Here is a 17442-nt window from a genome sequence, read left to right as displayed (position 1 = left end):
CAAACACATGGTCCTTTCAACAACAGGGCGGGGGGGCATATTGAATATTTTATCTTCATCCTTCTCAGTTATCCACTGAATGCTCAAAGAGCACCTTGGCAGAGGTGAGATAACATCAGTGCTGAAACAAACTTTGCATGCTGAGCTCGTTCTTAGGATAAATTTAGGCTCAGTTTTGAATTACCATCACTTTAGCTACACTCTGGATTATCTAACAGCAGAGTTGTTCGTCTTGTGCTCGTCTTTCCATTTGGTCAGATCTGTTGATCCAAGATTTATCACTTCTGTCTTGCTCACATTAATTTCTCTACATTCCCTCTCACGCTCCCTTGTCTCTTCTGGACAACAGGCCATCATTCTTTCTTGTAGCTCTTTCAAAGTGAAGTTAGACAGCAGAGCAAGTGTCAGCAAAAGTAATTAAACGCTGTCCCAAGAGCCAGAAAGTGCATGTAATGAAGAGTCGGCCACTGAATCGTCTCACACTTCTTCCTTCCTTTCAGCCTCTCCTCAACTCAAACAGGACGGTCGGACAGTTGGTCTCTCCTGGAGCTGCCCCGTCATCCATCATCGATAACGCACCAGCCATAACAAATTACCGCCCCCCTTTTGCCGACCAATCGACTGATGCCGCTGCTCCATTTACCTAAGAGGATGTTAATGACATGATTTACCAGCTGTCAGTCAAACACTCACCCACCACTCAAGCCTATGTGGTCAAATCTGGGAAGTGTCCTGGAGAGACACTTTGGTGGGCAAATAACAAGGCAGTAATCACAGAATAATGACTTTGCTGATAACTCCCTGAAAGCAATCAAAAAGTCAATCTCACATGGTGATAATGGGACTGTTACTCAAGGGTGTGGCTGAAGTAGACAAAACACGCATGCTTGGGTATATACAAAAGGAACTTCCGCTAACACGTGCATGTATGTGTGCAAAAATTACACACATATTCACGTCTGTCAGATTTTTGTGAATAAGTAGCAGAAAAAAAGAATGAGGGGAATCAATTTCCCTGTTACTGAAATAGTAATTGCATTTCCCATCCCTGATGTTCCATGTCCTGTTAATAATTATTTCCTTCAAACTTGACCATGATGTCATTGAAAATAAAACAATGCCACAGAGATGGGCATGAAAGGATGCTGGCTTCTTATCACACTGCATGGAAAGACGAGGCTGGGACAGTCAGTATTCAATTTAGAGGCTCATAAAAATGCACTGTACAAAAATATAAAAATATGTTTTGGAAGCTGACAGGGAGGAAAACATGACAAATTTAGGGCTGAGGACTTATGGTTGAAGTACAACTTACAAAAAAGCTTCTCTTTCCAATTCAGTGCCAATGATTGATGCACATTTTATTGAGAGTACAGCTTAAAGATCAATCATAAGATGAGCCTTGCTTGTGCATTTGGACATTGTTTCTTTCTAGTTTCTGTTTATAAATTGATAGTGACATTAATCTATACCAAAAATGCCAACTGTGTCAGTTTTTGCTCTCCCTCACTCCTGCGGTCTATGTGAGAGGACACAACAAAACACAGACCTCCGACCGACAGGCGTTAAGACAGCACAAACACCACGGCTTCACTTTGGTCCCAGCATAGTGTCGTGCTTCAAATTCTTCCCTCTGGATCGGAATACCAAAAGCTTGCGCTGAAACAACAGTCTCAGCTACTCTGTATTGCCATCTGCTGTCGTTGTCACAGATGTGACGACATTTGTAAGGAACTTCAAAAGAGATGTCTATAAGGTGATGGTATGGGGCAAACTTTACCCCTACTTGAGAGGGGAAACTCCCTTTAACAAGGATGGGGATTGTTAAATGTGACAAAAATCGATGCAAAATCTTTTTAATTCCACCCTGAACATTGTTGAGATTGTCATATTAATGGTATGAAATGTCAAACAAATGAGTCAGGGTGGCATTTTGGAGAGCGTGCAGAGCAAGCTGTGAATGTTACGTTCCCAGATTATATTTAGTATAGTCAGCTATTCTTATTAGACTCTCCTGACAACCCCTGTCATGGCTCTGTGTTAAGTCTGCAGAGAGCAAATAAGTAGAAAGGCGCTACATTCATCCATTAAAATTTCAATTATACAACCACCCCCCACGGCTCGAATGTAAGGAGTCATTGTCATCTGGATATTTCAATAAAATAAAACGGAGTGGTAAGGGATATATATAACTTTAAAGTGCAGTTAAAAGCAGCTTCTTGTTCTCTAAGTGAATGCCTTGGGGACCTATTTGACAGCATTACTGCACCACAGAGAGGCGTACATACTGTACTGTGGGCAAAACAGCTAATATACACTCCAATCTAATGTATCAATCTATTCCTTCTATTACAAGCATTATAGAAAAGGAATAAGAACCAACATACACGCATGTAGATTGTTAGTTGACTGTTCCATGTAATTTTACAATATTCCCATGCACACACACACACACACACACACACACACACACACACACACACACACACACACACACACACACACACACACACACACACACACACACACACACACACAAATCACACCTGTAGACCTTCCTGCATCAATTCCATGTGAGTGATGCAGGGTCGAAACCGGCTGTTACTGCTGTCTGTTCTTCCTGCCATTTTTAGAGGGCCGGCACCACATGCTGAGACAAACTGTCAGAGGAGCTCCCGTTCACCTATCAGCGCCACGTGAGGTGCAGCGCAGCCCATATGGATGACTGGAGATCACCGCTTACTGTGAGTCTATCAAGAAATGCCGATGAAAGCCAAGTGCTGACCTTGGCTTGTGTACAACGTTGCATTAATGAGTGTTTTATAATGACACAGTTGTTGTGGTGAAATATGAACATTCTGTATTATTTGTCCCAGAGGGATGAGTAAATTGGTTGTGATTAAACATCTATTCAAGGACATAAAAACAGGTATTATTTCATTATACGAGATAATGCATCAGGGGCTAACACTACCTAAGAGCACTACCTCATGCATAAGTGCTGGGCAGACAGACTGAAGTTGTCAGGAAAACTAAATCACCCCACTTCGCCATGAATAATGCAAACTTCTTCCATTTAGACCAATTCCATTGCTTTTACACCAAAAGTGCAAGTTTGGCATTTCAGAGAGCGAGGTCACTTTTACCAAAGGAAAGCGCAGCACAATCCATCGCAATGATTTCCTACAACATGCCATGTGATTCAAGGATTGGCAGGAAATTAAGGTGGCGGGTTTACGAGAGAAAAATGGTAAAAATTGTATTATGGCAATAAATATCAAGGAGTGCTAGGCTCCCAGGTTTAAAAATGAATAAGGGGATTATTTACAGTTTTAAGATGTAGTCTGCAGGAGCGTGTGTGACCTTAAATGTTACTTGTAATAACAAATTTGAATATGGCTTTGACCCAGCCTGGCTATGAGGAAGGTGGAAACATAGAAAAAACACCAGACAGAGTATATAATAGACATCTCTGTTTATCTCCTTTCCTTCCAAGCTTTGCCACACAGACAGAAGAAGTGCCTCCGATTAATCATTGATTCAAGCAGTAATACATCAAAACTGGATTATTATTTGATAATAATGATGAGGCCTTTGGCAGCCATACCCCAGCATGCATGCACGATAAGTCACACCCACACAAGAGCCTTTGAGGAGACTTTTCATTTGCAAGGGATCTAAAGTGCATACTGAGGACTACTGTGCACAAATACGATTAAACACACACACACACACACACACACACACACACACACACACACACACACACACACACACACACACACACACACACACACACACACACACACACACACACACACACACACACACACACACACACACACACACACAGACATAAATAAATGAAGAAAAAGATAAATAACAAAATCAAAAGTCAAGAAAACTTGAGTTTACTCGTCTCCTCCCCTGCTAATTTCTACCAAGCTGTTGAGGAGATGAGACAACAGTATCATTATGTTGATACACAACAAAACAAAATGCTAGCCCTGCATCTCTGCTCATGCAGCTCTTATGGTTTGATGCTAATGACTGATGATCTCACTGGTCTGATTAGTGAGCTTAGCTTTGGTGTTCTTGATGTGAGTGGGCCAGCGCTGCCTGACATCAGAGATCTCCCCTTAGGCACCGAGAGACACACACACACACACACACACACACACACACACACACACACACACACACACACACACACACACACACACACACACACACACACACACACACACACACACACACACACACACACACACACACACACTCACGAAAAACTAATGCACTGAAAAAAAATGAGAGCACAAGTCCCTGCACAGAAACACAGCTGAGCATTCACACACTCATATGCAAACCATGAGCAATGCAAAAACACACAAACAAACACAAACCCATAAAACGTTACACATACCTACAAGGACTCAAAACACAAATACACATTTGTTGTGGCACATATACAAACACACATTCACACTGTCCTAGTGCACTCACGTGTGCAAAAACAATAAAGCAAATCTTGTTAAGGGAGTGGGAGGTGAAGCAGCCAGGCAGAAAGATATAAATAGCCTGTCTGAATTCAACAATAGAGGTGGTGGTGGTGGTGGATGTGGGTGGGAGCGGGGGTCTAGAGACAAGACTGAAGAGGTAAAAAAGGGAGAAAAAAGAAAGAACTTTGACAGATTGAAGGACAGGAAACAGTAATAGAGACATCTTTGGTGAGGCATATAAAACCAGTATGAAATAAGAAAACAGCAGGTCTCCTTGCAGGAGAGGAGAGGAGAAGTAAGGAGAGGAGAGGAGGGGAGGGGAAAGAGGAAAGGAGAGGAGAGGAGAGGAGAGGAGAGGAGAGGAGAGGAGAGGAGAGGAGAGGAGAGGAGAGGAGAGGAGAGGAGAGGAGAGGAGAGGAGAGGAGAGGAGAGGGGGAGGTGCAGGTTTACCGTGTCCTGCTAGATGCACCGTTTCATGCAAAGCAGGACAGCAGCAGTCACAGTTGTGGGCATATGGTGGTGTGCGCAGCGCTTTCACCAACTGTCCCGAGGTGCTTTCTGGAATCCAAACGTGGCATCTGCCCAAAACCTTTGGCACCTGCACTCACACTATTATTGTCACATCCCTTCTAACTCAATGGCCCAGCACCCATTTCATTAATCATGTATGCATGCATGTTAACCTTCTGGCAAAGAGAAGGAACTGTCCTCTTGCTAAAGAGCACAGTCAGAAATCATTTGCATTGATTAGCATTAAGCATCCTTAATTGATTTGAAGCCTTAAATAAAACTGAAATAGCAATTTAACACTGTGTATTAATATTCTTAAAAAGAAGCAAAATAATAATGCTCAGCCGCAATTGCCAGGGCTTTTGAGGATTGCCATGTGAATAATCCCACATGGGACCGGTAGCTCTTCAACAAGGCTGAACGAAGCAGATTATCTGCTCTTCTCTATATCACCCCAGGCAGGAACACAAATGTCAAATACCCCCCCAAAAAAGGAGGGTTTTGCTTTCCTTCTGCGCTTGGTTTATTTAGCTGAAATTTTAACTCGACCAGATTCAAGGTTTTTTGCTCAAGCCCACTTTTTAACGGAATACTGATAACCACAGACAACAGTGTGTTTTGTAGTGATATAACCTGACTTGCCATTTACAGAACAGTATCATTAACCAGGGCTGCAACTGCAAATGTTTATTTTCACTATTGATTAAAGACACAAAACCACCTTGTTTACTTTCCTGCTGAGAGTTAGATGAGAAGATTGATACTATTTTCCAAACCATCTGTTCAATATGAAGCCAGATCCAGATCACAGTTAGCATGAAGCTTTGCCCTGCCAAGAAATAAGTCTGGCACCCTGATGAAATCACAATGGGTCTTTTTACACCTTGTTCTTTGTATGAATAAAAAAAATAAAATTAAAAAAAAAAGTAGATATAACTAATTAGTGAGCTTTAGAGGTGAAAAGAGGATGAGCCAGACTAACTGATTTCAGTCTTTATTCTAAGCTATGCTAACCACTTTCTGGCTGCAGCTTCATATTGACTGAATATCTGCAAGATTAAAATCAGTCTTCTTATCCAACTCCTGCTAGTGTATTCTCCAAAAAACAAAAATATACTTTTATGCTATATTTTACTTGATGGGCCAAACAATAAAATATTTATATAACAACAAAATAGTGAAGAACCTCCTGACATCATGCTACAAATTATGCCAGAAAATCCCCATTTTTGAGAAAATGGAAGGATTTTGCCCCCTTGTTTCACAAATAACATTTTAATTTCACTGATTAATTGTTTGAGTCCACATCATGGTGGAGCAGGTCACTGATGGCTTTTGTACACTGTACAAAACCACAGTGAATAGAACAATGCATTGTTACTGTGTTTTGTCCAAAACGCATGAAATCAGGTACTGGCAGTGTTTCACAGCCTCCTGCTCTACAGTCTGGGACTGACCTCACTCTAATCCTGTGTCAAACCCCTCTGGCTAAAACACTGGTTGAAGCTCATCCAAGGATGAGAGAGACAGTGTGGAGTAAAGGAGAGCAGTAGTAGTGGCGTTGAATTCCTTTGGTGACAAACAGAGGGTGTTGGTGGTGTGGAGTAATCCCATTCACAACGACACAGCCCAACCCCCACCACACACACACACACACACACACACACACACACACACACACACACACACACACACACACACACACACACACACACACACACACACACACACACACACACACACACACACACACTGTACACTGGAATACAGATGAAACCTGGAGTGTGATGGGGGATGTGTGTGTTTGTATTCAAGTAAATGTGCGTTTGTGAGACAGGGTGAAAGCAGATTATATTTGTGTGTGTGTGTGTGTGTGTGTGTGTGTGTGTGTGTGTGTGTGTGTGTGTGTGTGTGTGTGTGTGTGTGTGTGTGTGTGTGTGTGTGTTTGTTAATGAAAAGGATGTGATGTGGGTCCCGGTCTAACCTGCTTACGCCTCGCTGAGTCTACACGGCCCCATCTGTCCCTCCTCTTTCTCTTCCGCTCTGCCCTGTCCCATCCTCTCCATCTCTCCCTGCCTTTTCTTCTCCTTTCCTCCCTTGTCCCTCCCCTCCTCCTCCGCATCCAGGCAACAACAAAAACAGTCCCTCTTCCTCCTTTATACTACCACCTCCCCTCGCTCCATCCATCCATGCTAATTGAAAGCCAGTCTCTCTTTCTCATCCTCATCTCTAGTCTTAGTACTTACATGTCACCTCCATGGTTCCAAGTGTGGTGTGATACTCTCCACAATGACTGATGAATCCTCGTGCTCTTGCCAGAGAAGGAGTTTCTAGGGCTCAACGGGAGACAGGGATGGATGGAGGGAGCAGATGGCTCCTCGGAAGAGCAGTCTAGCTGATAGTGGACAGTTAGCTTTAGCGTTAGCCACAATAAGGGAAGACGCATCTGTCAACACAACTCGTGCACCACCTCCTTTTGCCTTTTTATCTTCTTTTCCGTTTTTTGTTCCTTCAGTTGTCCTGCTTGACTCTGTCTTTTAGCATATTTTCTTGAAATTAAAAAGAAAGAAAACTGCTGGCTTTTCCACAATCAAACTTTATCCATCTCCCATCTACTATGATATTTTTGTATGCCTCTCTATTTGCCTTCCTCCCTCCCTCTGTGACTCTAAGAGCATCAGCCAGACTGCTCTGCTTCGCTTATGTTGATCTCCGGGCTTATGCCCTGATTGGACACACGCCACGATCAGAGACACCAATGGTGGTGCAGCAAGTGGATCACATGATAAGTGTGTGTGTGTGTGTGTGTGTGTGTGTGTGTGTGTGGGAGAGAGAGAGGTTTAGACGAAGAGGGTGGGAGCACGGGATGAGAGAAGAAGAGGAGAAGAAGGAGGAGGGGTATTGTGAGTGGCTGCAAGCCGCTACATCAGTGAGTGATTTTTTTTTTCAAGGGCCTGAGCGGGGAGCGATGAAGGCTTTTTTTTTTTTTCTTCAGTGGGGACGAGGAGGAGGAGAAGAAGACGCTCTCAGCACAGACGTTTGGATGAAGGAACGATAGGCAGCCGTACAAGACGGTGTTTGATAGACGCTCTCGCGCACATAAGCACACAAAAACAAGCATGTACACATGCAGCTGAGTGGCTCCATCTTACCGAAACAGAGCATGAGTAGTGCAGCACAGCAGAGGTAATTGAACAGGGGTTGCTATGGAAACAGGGGAAACGGTTGCTGACGGTCAGCGCTGTGCCCTGGGAGCATCAGACTTGCCTCCGTTAAACACACATACATCATGCACACACAGCAAACGCACGCACTCACGCACGCACGCATAAACAGACAGAGGCAGGTCTACATTTAAAAAACAAGGCAGGATGTGTAGCAGCTATACGGTGTGTGTGCATGGGTTTAAATGTCACATTGTTTTTAAGCTTCATTTAAGCCTTTGTCTTAAATGAGCATAAATTCATGTAAGAGCCTCTGTGTATGTGTGTGTGTGTGTGTGTGTGTGTGTGTGTGTGTGTGTGTGTGTGTGTGTGTGTGTGTGTGTGTGTTATAGGGCAGATGCTCAGTCAGCCTTGAAGAGCCAGCCACTGAGAGAGCCGTCAGTGTTTAAGATACGCTCACACACTTGCAGTACGCAGCACAAGGCACATCCCAAACATTGATAAAACCTGAACAAGGTGTTTTAATATTCCACACCTCAGAAAGCTCAGTGCTGTCGGCATCTGGTAGCAAATGCAGGAGCTGCAGGGAAATCTAGTCATACAAGAACCGTATTTTAAAGTGGATGCCCTCCGAATTATCCTTGACACATCTTATTATCCGCCCACATTAGGACGTGTCCTCGCTAAAGAGAATATACCCTCCAATATTGTATATAAAACACATTTTGAATGGCAGCATTCATACATCTATACACGGGTCCTTTTACAACACAGCCAGAGTTGGCTTGTTCAAGAGGGCTCAGCTGGACTCGACAAATATCATTGTGACCGCTGATGTGTAACAACACAGACTCATAAAGACACCATAAAAGAAACAAACAATTAATTTCTTGGTTGACTAAAACTGATTACCTGACTAATAGACTAACAAGGGGCAGCAACAATGCAGTAACTGGGAGCAGTTCAAAGAACAATCACTGTGCTTCAGTGGCAGTGAGATGCATTGATGCCTCTTATAGACTGCACGTCAGCACTAAATTAGCATTAGACATTATTCATCCAAACAATACAAAAATGTTCTTATCTTTTTTACTTGTTTTCTAGAGGCAATTTATTTTTATTCTTCAAAAGAGTTCTCCTCTTCTTTCCTCCTCTTATCCTTTATAGACACAGTAAAATATAAAATCTATTTTCCAAATAGTAATCCCGTATCCTTTTCTTAATTGTTCAGACATCTCTTGGTATAATGAGTCTGAGGAGTGTTTAGATCTCCCAACCACATTATGTTTCACTGATATACATCACATTGGAGAAGCCATGTAAAGCATTTAAACTAATTTTGTTCTTGCTCTCATCAGTATCAGATCATTGTTTTTATTTGCTCATGCTAATGATCAGGATTAAGAGGGATTTAAGCTTTCCCAAGATGATTTTTGGGGACTTTTCCTCCTCTCTAATATTTTGCTTCAAGGAAGATGCAGTCAGTGACTTTTTCAGTTACAGATTAGGACCTCAGATTCTTGTTTACCAAATGAGGTAAAAATGACAACTTTCCAATATCGTAAGAGTGGCTGATGTCTCAAGAGTTTTTCTATGTTCAATAGTGGATACGAACTGAGACTCAGCGTTAGAGGTGGGAAGCCCCAAGCTCCACACACACCATTTAGCTGATGCGAAGCCCTTGAGACCAAAACGGTATACTATCGACAAGCTACTGCTGAATTTCAAACTCCCCCGTGTGTGACAGAAAATTAGGTTGGGGAGGGAAGAGGGAGAAGGAAGGGATGCATCATCTATTCCAGCTCAATCGAAGCTGGCCCTTGAAGGGCAGGGCGTGAAGAGAGGGGATGGGATAATAGGATCGCTTGCCAGGGGAGGTGCGTGTATAGTTTGTGTGTTGAATTGTTCCCAAAGATGAGCTGGGAATAGGCGTGAACATGAGTTGTGACAGTTATTCAATGCCTATTAGAGATGGCTGCATCTATAATCAACTTAAAGTTTCAGTTCATGAAAGTAACATTTGCGACCATCAGACAAACATACTGACGTAACAAGTCTCCCGTGTAACACTGAAACAATATTTTATCAGCCCTGAATTCATTAAACCGTCGATGCATTCATGTTGTCCCACTACCAAAGGTTTTAGTGACTTAAACCCACAGACAGTGATAACGACATCAATAGTTGGATTTAAAATTTACTCAACAACTGCAACAGAAGACTATTAGACTTGCCTGTTTTTTTCTTCTTGACTACAACATGTTATGATTCTTCTTATAGCCTTTTGGAGCAGATCAAAGTTGCTTTAATAGGTCTCAACACAACAACAGCAATACATTTTTCATAACTTCCCTTTCCCTTCCCTTTATTCTGTGACAGTTGAGCGCTCGGCTATATTCACAGTGTTGCATTTGAATGCTACTTCTGTTTGTAGTGAACATTAGGACTTGCATATGAAACTCACACTGCTGTCTACAGTAATTTCTCTCAGAGAGAAAGATCCGATGAAACTCCAAACTTGCATAATTTATGCACACTAACAGTCAATCCATTCAAAAACAAAAATAAGAACACAACTGAAAATTCCTTTATGCTGCACAATATGTGTTTCTATTAACAGCAGAGTGACATATTAGATCAAAAGGCTCACACATTTATAATGATGATCAGTGCTGGTAAGTATTAGCAAAGGATTGGCCCACAACCAATCACTGTGTAAGCAGTGACTTGGACACAGTGTGACTTGTAGCTTGTGTCGGTCTGTTTGGTCTTTGACACCATAAGATAATCATAATTTGTTTGAAAAATCAGGGAAGAGGCACAACCCATCTGCTGACTGTTACAAGTGATGCCCAATTGACTACACAACATATAATTTCTGTCACATACACATATTTCCTGTGTGAGCTGACTGAACATTAGCCAGCTAACAGGAAGTTTGTTATCGTCATCTAAAATCCATTGAGCTCCAAATGAAGATGTAGGAGCTTAATCAGTGGCTCAGCCAACGGGGGCAGTTAATGTTTCATGTCAGAGATAAAACAAAGCAGCGCAGGAAAAATCTAATCCAAATATTCTAAAATAAAAAGCCCCTGAGATATGTGTGCAGCTCCCTCTCTCAAAACAAAACTAAACGCCTACAGCATGCTCATCTATGAACACACAGGAATAAAAACATTTCCATTTGCATGTGCACGCCACACTAATAACAGAGTTTGAGATATGATAATTGCAGCTGTAATTAAGTGTGAGCCATGTGACTGTGCCGCTTCCGGCCAAAACTCACAACAGAAAGTCAATGATGTGTGACAGAAGCTGTATGACATGACTCTGCATGATGTGCACCTTAAAATAGAAAAATGCTGTGGAAACAAAGTTATTAAAAACACTTCTAAAGAAACAAATATTTTATTTTCTGTTAAACAAGCTGCCATACACTTTGTCATCAAACTGTTTTTTATGTGCCGTTAACTACAAAATTATTGGTCTTATTTTTTGTTTCAAAGGACATTTAAGCAGTGAATCGCATCTTTTTGTGTTGTGTCGAAAAAAAACTATATTTTAACTCAATTCATACTACATATTACCATTTTGTATACAAGAAATTAACAACTTTTAGTCTCAATTGTAGTACCACTTACTTAGAGGAAATAAAACAAGAACTGGCCTCAATCAAACAAGGACTTTGAGGCAGTACTGTGATGTCTCGTGTGTATATATATATGTTTTAACTTTTTCCAGCTGTAACGAGTCCTCCATTAGAATTAGATAATTAAGTGTGCATAATGGTATCAATTGCGGTTCAATTTGTCACTTTTCCAATGTGAATGCACCACAAACTTAAAACTTAGTTACAAATAATTTGTGGCACAGAATTCTTTTGGGAATTCATCTCACCATCCCCCCTCCCCCAAAACACAAACGAGCAGGGTACCTTGTTGAAGTCCTCACTCGTCGCTCTCATCTCCTTCCAGGTCTTGTTGAGCAGCTGGATGCAGGTGCAGAAGAACTCCTCGAAGGAGCGATCGTGGGTGAAGAACATGGGGTGGAAGTCATGGCAGTTTTCACTGGCTGTGGACACAAGAGATACAGATTATCACTTACAGCAGCAGATATCAGGGAATTAAACCCGTTAATGAGGCGCAGCAATTGGATGCTAGCACTTCTTCTGACAACACAAATAAAGATAGATTTAATTGATACCATTTTTTTGGGTCACAATTAGTACCATGACATAATGCTCTAATCAGTAGGCGAACTAATTTGCTCCCATTCAATATGTAATGATTCGACTAAAACCATAACTTTAAACTATTTACAAAGTTATTCTGTCACCAGGTGTTGCTTTTAGCGGAGTGTTCTGGTGCTATTAGCAACAAAATATAAAATCTTGTGGATTCTGTGTATGTTATTAATTAATTCATGTAAAATAGTTAGTGTGTTCTTGTATGTCGCCAATTTGACATCTACTTTTGTGGATTCAGTTTTCATGAAACATGTAAACGTGTCGCGCTATGAGATTAGATGCTACGGTTCAAACAGGAGAAACAAACAAAGACATCTACAGCCGTCAAAAAGCTCAGTGTGAAACGACTGGTTGTCTTCGAATAATAGTCATTTCCCGGCAAATATCGAACAGTATTTTTTTTGCTGGAAATGCTCAACCCCACTTGTAACAAGCTACTAATGACAATAAACTTATTTTTACCACAAGCAACATGTGAGCTGAGAAGAAAAGGTGAGCTGGTAGGTCCCCTAGTACTCCTGCATTGTATCTCTATAAAAGTTATAATTGGACAGTTTGGTACGTACACTCTACAACCAGCACCTCAGTTTGGCATGAAGACAAGAAACAGAGATGAACAGCTCCCGCAGCCTGGCTCTACCCAGAGGTCAAAAGATAGACCACCATCTTGAAAGCTCTCAACTTAACACAACAAAATGAGAAATTGTGGTTTTACAGGGTAATGCCAGCTGTTGCCCACTTCCAGTCTTTATGCTAAGCTAAGCTGACTGGCTTGCTTTTTAGCTTCATATCTTGTACCCTGACATGAGAGTGGAATCAGTCTTCTCATTGTGTTCTTGGTAAGAAAGCATATGCGGTTATTTTTTCCAAAACAATTCCTTTAAAAGACAAACTGCATCAGTGATTCATCTGACCACAGTGTGGATGTTTTGTTTCATAGCATTTGTATGTACAGTATGTTAACACTGAACTCCATTTATTCAAGCTAAAAAAAAAAAATCTATTTCCAAAACTTGATCCTGATGTTTACCGCATGCCCAAAAACACTGATAAACGAACAGCCATTCTCCACTGTTAAGAGACTCATGCTATACACTGGCTTCATATTCATAAATGGGCCTGAAGGAATGTAGCCCCCTTGCCTGGACCTGAACACCTTGACTGATGCACCGCAGGGACAAGCAGCCCGCCCACCCACGCATGCACGCACGCATGCACGGCAAGTAAACATCACTTAACTGGAAAATGCTACAGATGACATCATCAGCTAACTGCTGCTGAAATGTTCTTTATTACACTGACTAATGTGTCTGATGATCATGCACGGTCATGGCGACACTTAAGTCTAAAATACAAAAAAATCATCAGGTGTGTGTACACTGAAGATCTGCAATCTAAATAACCACATTTTCCGTGAGGTACAGAATAATATGAAATATGACAGACCTTTCATGAGAGAAAATCTAAAAAACTTGAGAGGGCTTCTGTGTTTCTGCATCACAGACATGGTAGGAAGTTGATGTGTTTATAGGGTTATTTGATAAAAACAGCCAGAGAATGAGACACATTTCTCCAATGAAGCAAGACTTTATGTTATTGAAAATGTAGCTACTCTAACGTCAAACACAAAACAGACAAACGGTGATCACCAACCACTTCCAACTGGATTAAGTTGAGATTTTTAATCTTCAAAGGCCAGAGATGGTTTATTTTCCTTATTAGCAGAGTACTGAAGCATTTCAATCCCCACTATTTGTGTGAGAGCGTGTTTGAAATAAGAATGAGAGGGAACAGGGAAAGACAGAGCTCTTGAGCGCCCCAACTGTATTAACCAAGAGGTACAATAACAAGGCATGACATTAATTTGAACTAAATTCGTCTCCCTCTCGTCTTGTGGAGATGAGTGGCGGCTCTGAGCCAAAGGTTGGTTCATTTAAAGAGTTTTAGAGTGAAGCAGCAGGGACGCGGGTCCTCCACGAGCAGCCATGAAATTGGATGGAAGGGGTCAGAGAGAAATTTAAACTTCACAGTATAATGAGTGATGCCCTCGGCCCACGGGCACAGCGACCTGAGCCTTGATTTGGAACGATGGATGGGAGATTAAGGGGAGGGTGACGCATAGAATCCAGAGGGATGTGCTACCGGTGCCGGTAGTCAATCAGAAAACTAATGGAGGTGAGCCAAAACAGATGCTGACTACCTGCTTAGTCAACAGTGTTTCTCTCGGGGACAGAGAAAGAAAAAACAAAACAGGAAAGAGATGAAATAGAAAAAAAGAGAGGTTGAAGTGTATAAAAATCCCCCCTGAATCAAACATCCTTTTTGGCCGACAGGCAAAAGTTGTTGGGAAGGTTGAAGTGTGGAGTGACCTCTGGGCTAAATGGGCTGTTGATAGGACAGGACCAACAGAGCCCTGAGGTGGCAAGGTGAGCGGAATTACATGTCAAGGCCTATTTGGGAGATACAGACAGTGAGCCATCTCATGTGACTCTGCAGAAATTTCTCCATCTTGAGGTTTTGCAAGGCATGCTCATCTGAAGACAGTTTTATTACCTCTCGCAGGGTTCAGCAGGACCTGAAGCATCGAGCATGAGGCAAAAAAACATTATGGTGTGTTGATGCTCAAAATGGTCCACAAACTGTGTTGTGAATTGTAAAACACTTTCCTAGACGGTTACAGAATGTGAATCGCTGATTACTTCAAACATAATTCACCCACTTACTTTGTGAAAATGAAAATATTGTCTTATTCTGCATTAGGACAGTATCTTCAATTGCTTTTATGAAACTCAGGCATATTAGACTCGACTTGTTGCTAATTAATTTGTACTGTTATACAGAAAGGACTAAAGTTTTTGTTCTCCGCATGTGGAAATTGAAGCCGAGAGTCATCACTTTAAATTACAGCTGCAATTTCCTTTCAAACTTACTACAGTGACATAAAGAGACAACATATTTCATTGAGCATTTAGAAAATTAACAACTAATTTAATGGGTCATTTTAAAGGCTGAACAATTTAGTACTTCTTTTTTTTTCATCTTTGCAGACGCTTTGCAGCCAGCTGAAATGCCACAACCGAATCATTCTCTCGACCGCACAAAAGCACTTAAAGTTATCCACCTGAACGGAGATGGAACTGTGTGAGTGCAAAGTCATGTTACCGTGATTAGGTAACCATAGGTTCGAGCCAGAGCTATGCTTCAGCACTATTCTAACTCTGACGCTACAGTGCAATGATGACATGAAAACATCTGCACAATGAAACACTGTAACACAAATCACTGACTTAAGGGGCTTTCCGGCTGGATTTCATACACTGAAGTTCTGTGCTAAGAGAAAGAGACTCCAAGCTCCTCATTATTCTTGCCCCAGATCGTGTACATGACCTCATTTTGAGGCTTCATCCTGTGTTTGTGTGACTGGCAGCAGGGAAACATTGGGTAACTTCATAACTAACGTCATTACTGACTTAAACATTGAAGACTACTGATGATTGAAGCTACTTCTTAACAATGTTTTCACAAGGGGGAGACCTGCGGTGTCACTCAATAAACTTTCATTTAGAATACTTCAATATCGTTTCATTTAAGAACTATTTTTTTCTTTTGTGGCTTTAAAAAATTAAATATGCTGTCAAAATGAAATTCAAACAAAAAAACCCCCCAAAAAATATGACTTTCTTTCGATCATGTAGCGTTGTATCACTGCCCTGTACAGTTATATGAATTAAGAGGATATAGAACAAAAATGGTCTCAATAGCTGCACTTGAACTGAGAGGCTGTGTTTGAAATTGAGTGTCTGACTTCTGACTGTGAAATTTATGCTCCATGTAGTGCCCTTAAAATTCTAACAGTGGATTAAAAGAATAGTGTCCACGGCATGTACACTAATTCATGTTAACAGTCCCTCGATGCTCTGCATTTTATAGACTTGAAAATTGAAATCATGTGACACAAAATGAAGAAAATAAGTAAGTGGCTGACTGGACACAATTGCTTGAGGAGTCTAACACTTTGGGATGGATCAGTCACAAAGACATGTAGTCTCTCTCACTCTCTCTCTCTCTCACACACACACACACACACACACACACACACACACACACACACACACACACACACACACACACACACACACACACACACACACACACACACACACACACACACACACACACACACACACACTGAGCTCTGCTTGTAGGCGGCTAACACTGCACAGAACAGAGGGGAAGATATGAACTCTCACTCAATTTAAGTCACAATTTATGACTCTTTTTGGCCCAGCATATGGGTCCACAGCCGACAATCTGGATGGATGGAAAATGGGCCCTAATGAGTTTTCTTTGTCCTGTATGCGTTTCATCCATCTGCACAGCCAGATGTTCAGTGCCTGTACCACTCATATAGGCAGTAACAGGACACTATGATGACCGGATTAGGTTATGCTCGACCATATGTCCGCATGGGTCAGCAGAACTTGTTATGGTGTTATACTTTGTTGTTATATCTCACTCCAAAATGATCAGATTTGGTTGCCTTTGTTGTGACATGTAATGTTAACAAAATGCCTATTTTCTTTAGTCAGTGCAACCTTTTTGCATTTTTTTTGTAAAAAATAAATAAATCAGCTAACCAGTCACAACAGTTTAAAAGCTTACTTTTGTTGTGACATATTTTGAGCCAATTTGTTTAAAGGTGAAACCACAAACTAACTGTGTACAGCTTCTTTGAAATTGGCTAAATCAATTTCAGCAGGACTAATGGACTGTATTTAACTTAAATGTAGGTAGACATGTTGGCTTTGCAGAAATAATGAAAAAAGTTTATATACACTTACAGTATGTGGTTCTTTTCCCCAAAGGGAAAGTAATGTCGCTAATAGAAATTCTGAGGCTGATGTGACATTTTTTGTCTGCTTTGATAATTTATGATTACGGTCTGACGTGAACGCGTTATAAACTCTGCAGACAAAATTGAATACATCGGTACAGGGATGTTCCACTATACATCACCCAATTT

General features: G+C 41.4%; 1 protein-coding gene across 6 annotated transcripts in view; it reads right to left on the bottom strand.

The window, feature by feature from the left end:
* elmo1 (engulfment and cell motility 1 (ced-12 homolog, C. elegans)) overlaps window positions 1-17442 on the bottom strand; it is a 101003-nt gene that overhangs the window by 17105 nt on the left and 66456 nt on the right. For 5 of the 6 annotated variants that reach the window (XM_069695501.1, XM_069695524.1, XM_069695518.1 and 2 more), the window contains one exon: window positions 12108-12244. In XM_069695501.1, the coding sequence (XP_069551602.1) occupies window positions 12108-12244 (137 nt within the window). Of the gene's footprint in view, window positions 1-7255; window positions 7720-12107; window positions 12245-17442 lie in introns of those variants that run through there. The other variant, XM_069695540.1, reaches the window with a different exon arrangement.

This window comes from Brachyistius frenatus, unplaced genomic scaffold (genome assembly GCF_029030835.1).
Source record: "Brachyistius frenatus isolate BFR_SWC_R1_liver_20210118 unplaced genomic scaffold, ASM2903083v1 Contig_2, whole genome shotgun sequence".
NCBI lineage: Eukaryota > Metazoa > Chordata > Actinopteri > Embiotocidae > Brachyistius > Brachyistius frenatus.
The sequence above is the reverse complement of the archived record's forward strand: the minus strand, read 5'-3'. Positions and strand labels throughout refer to the sequence as shown.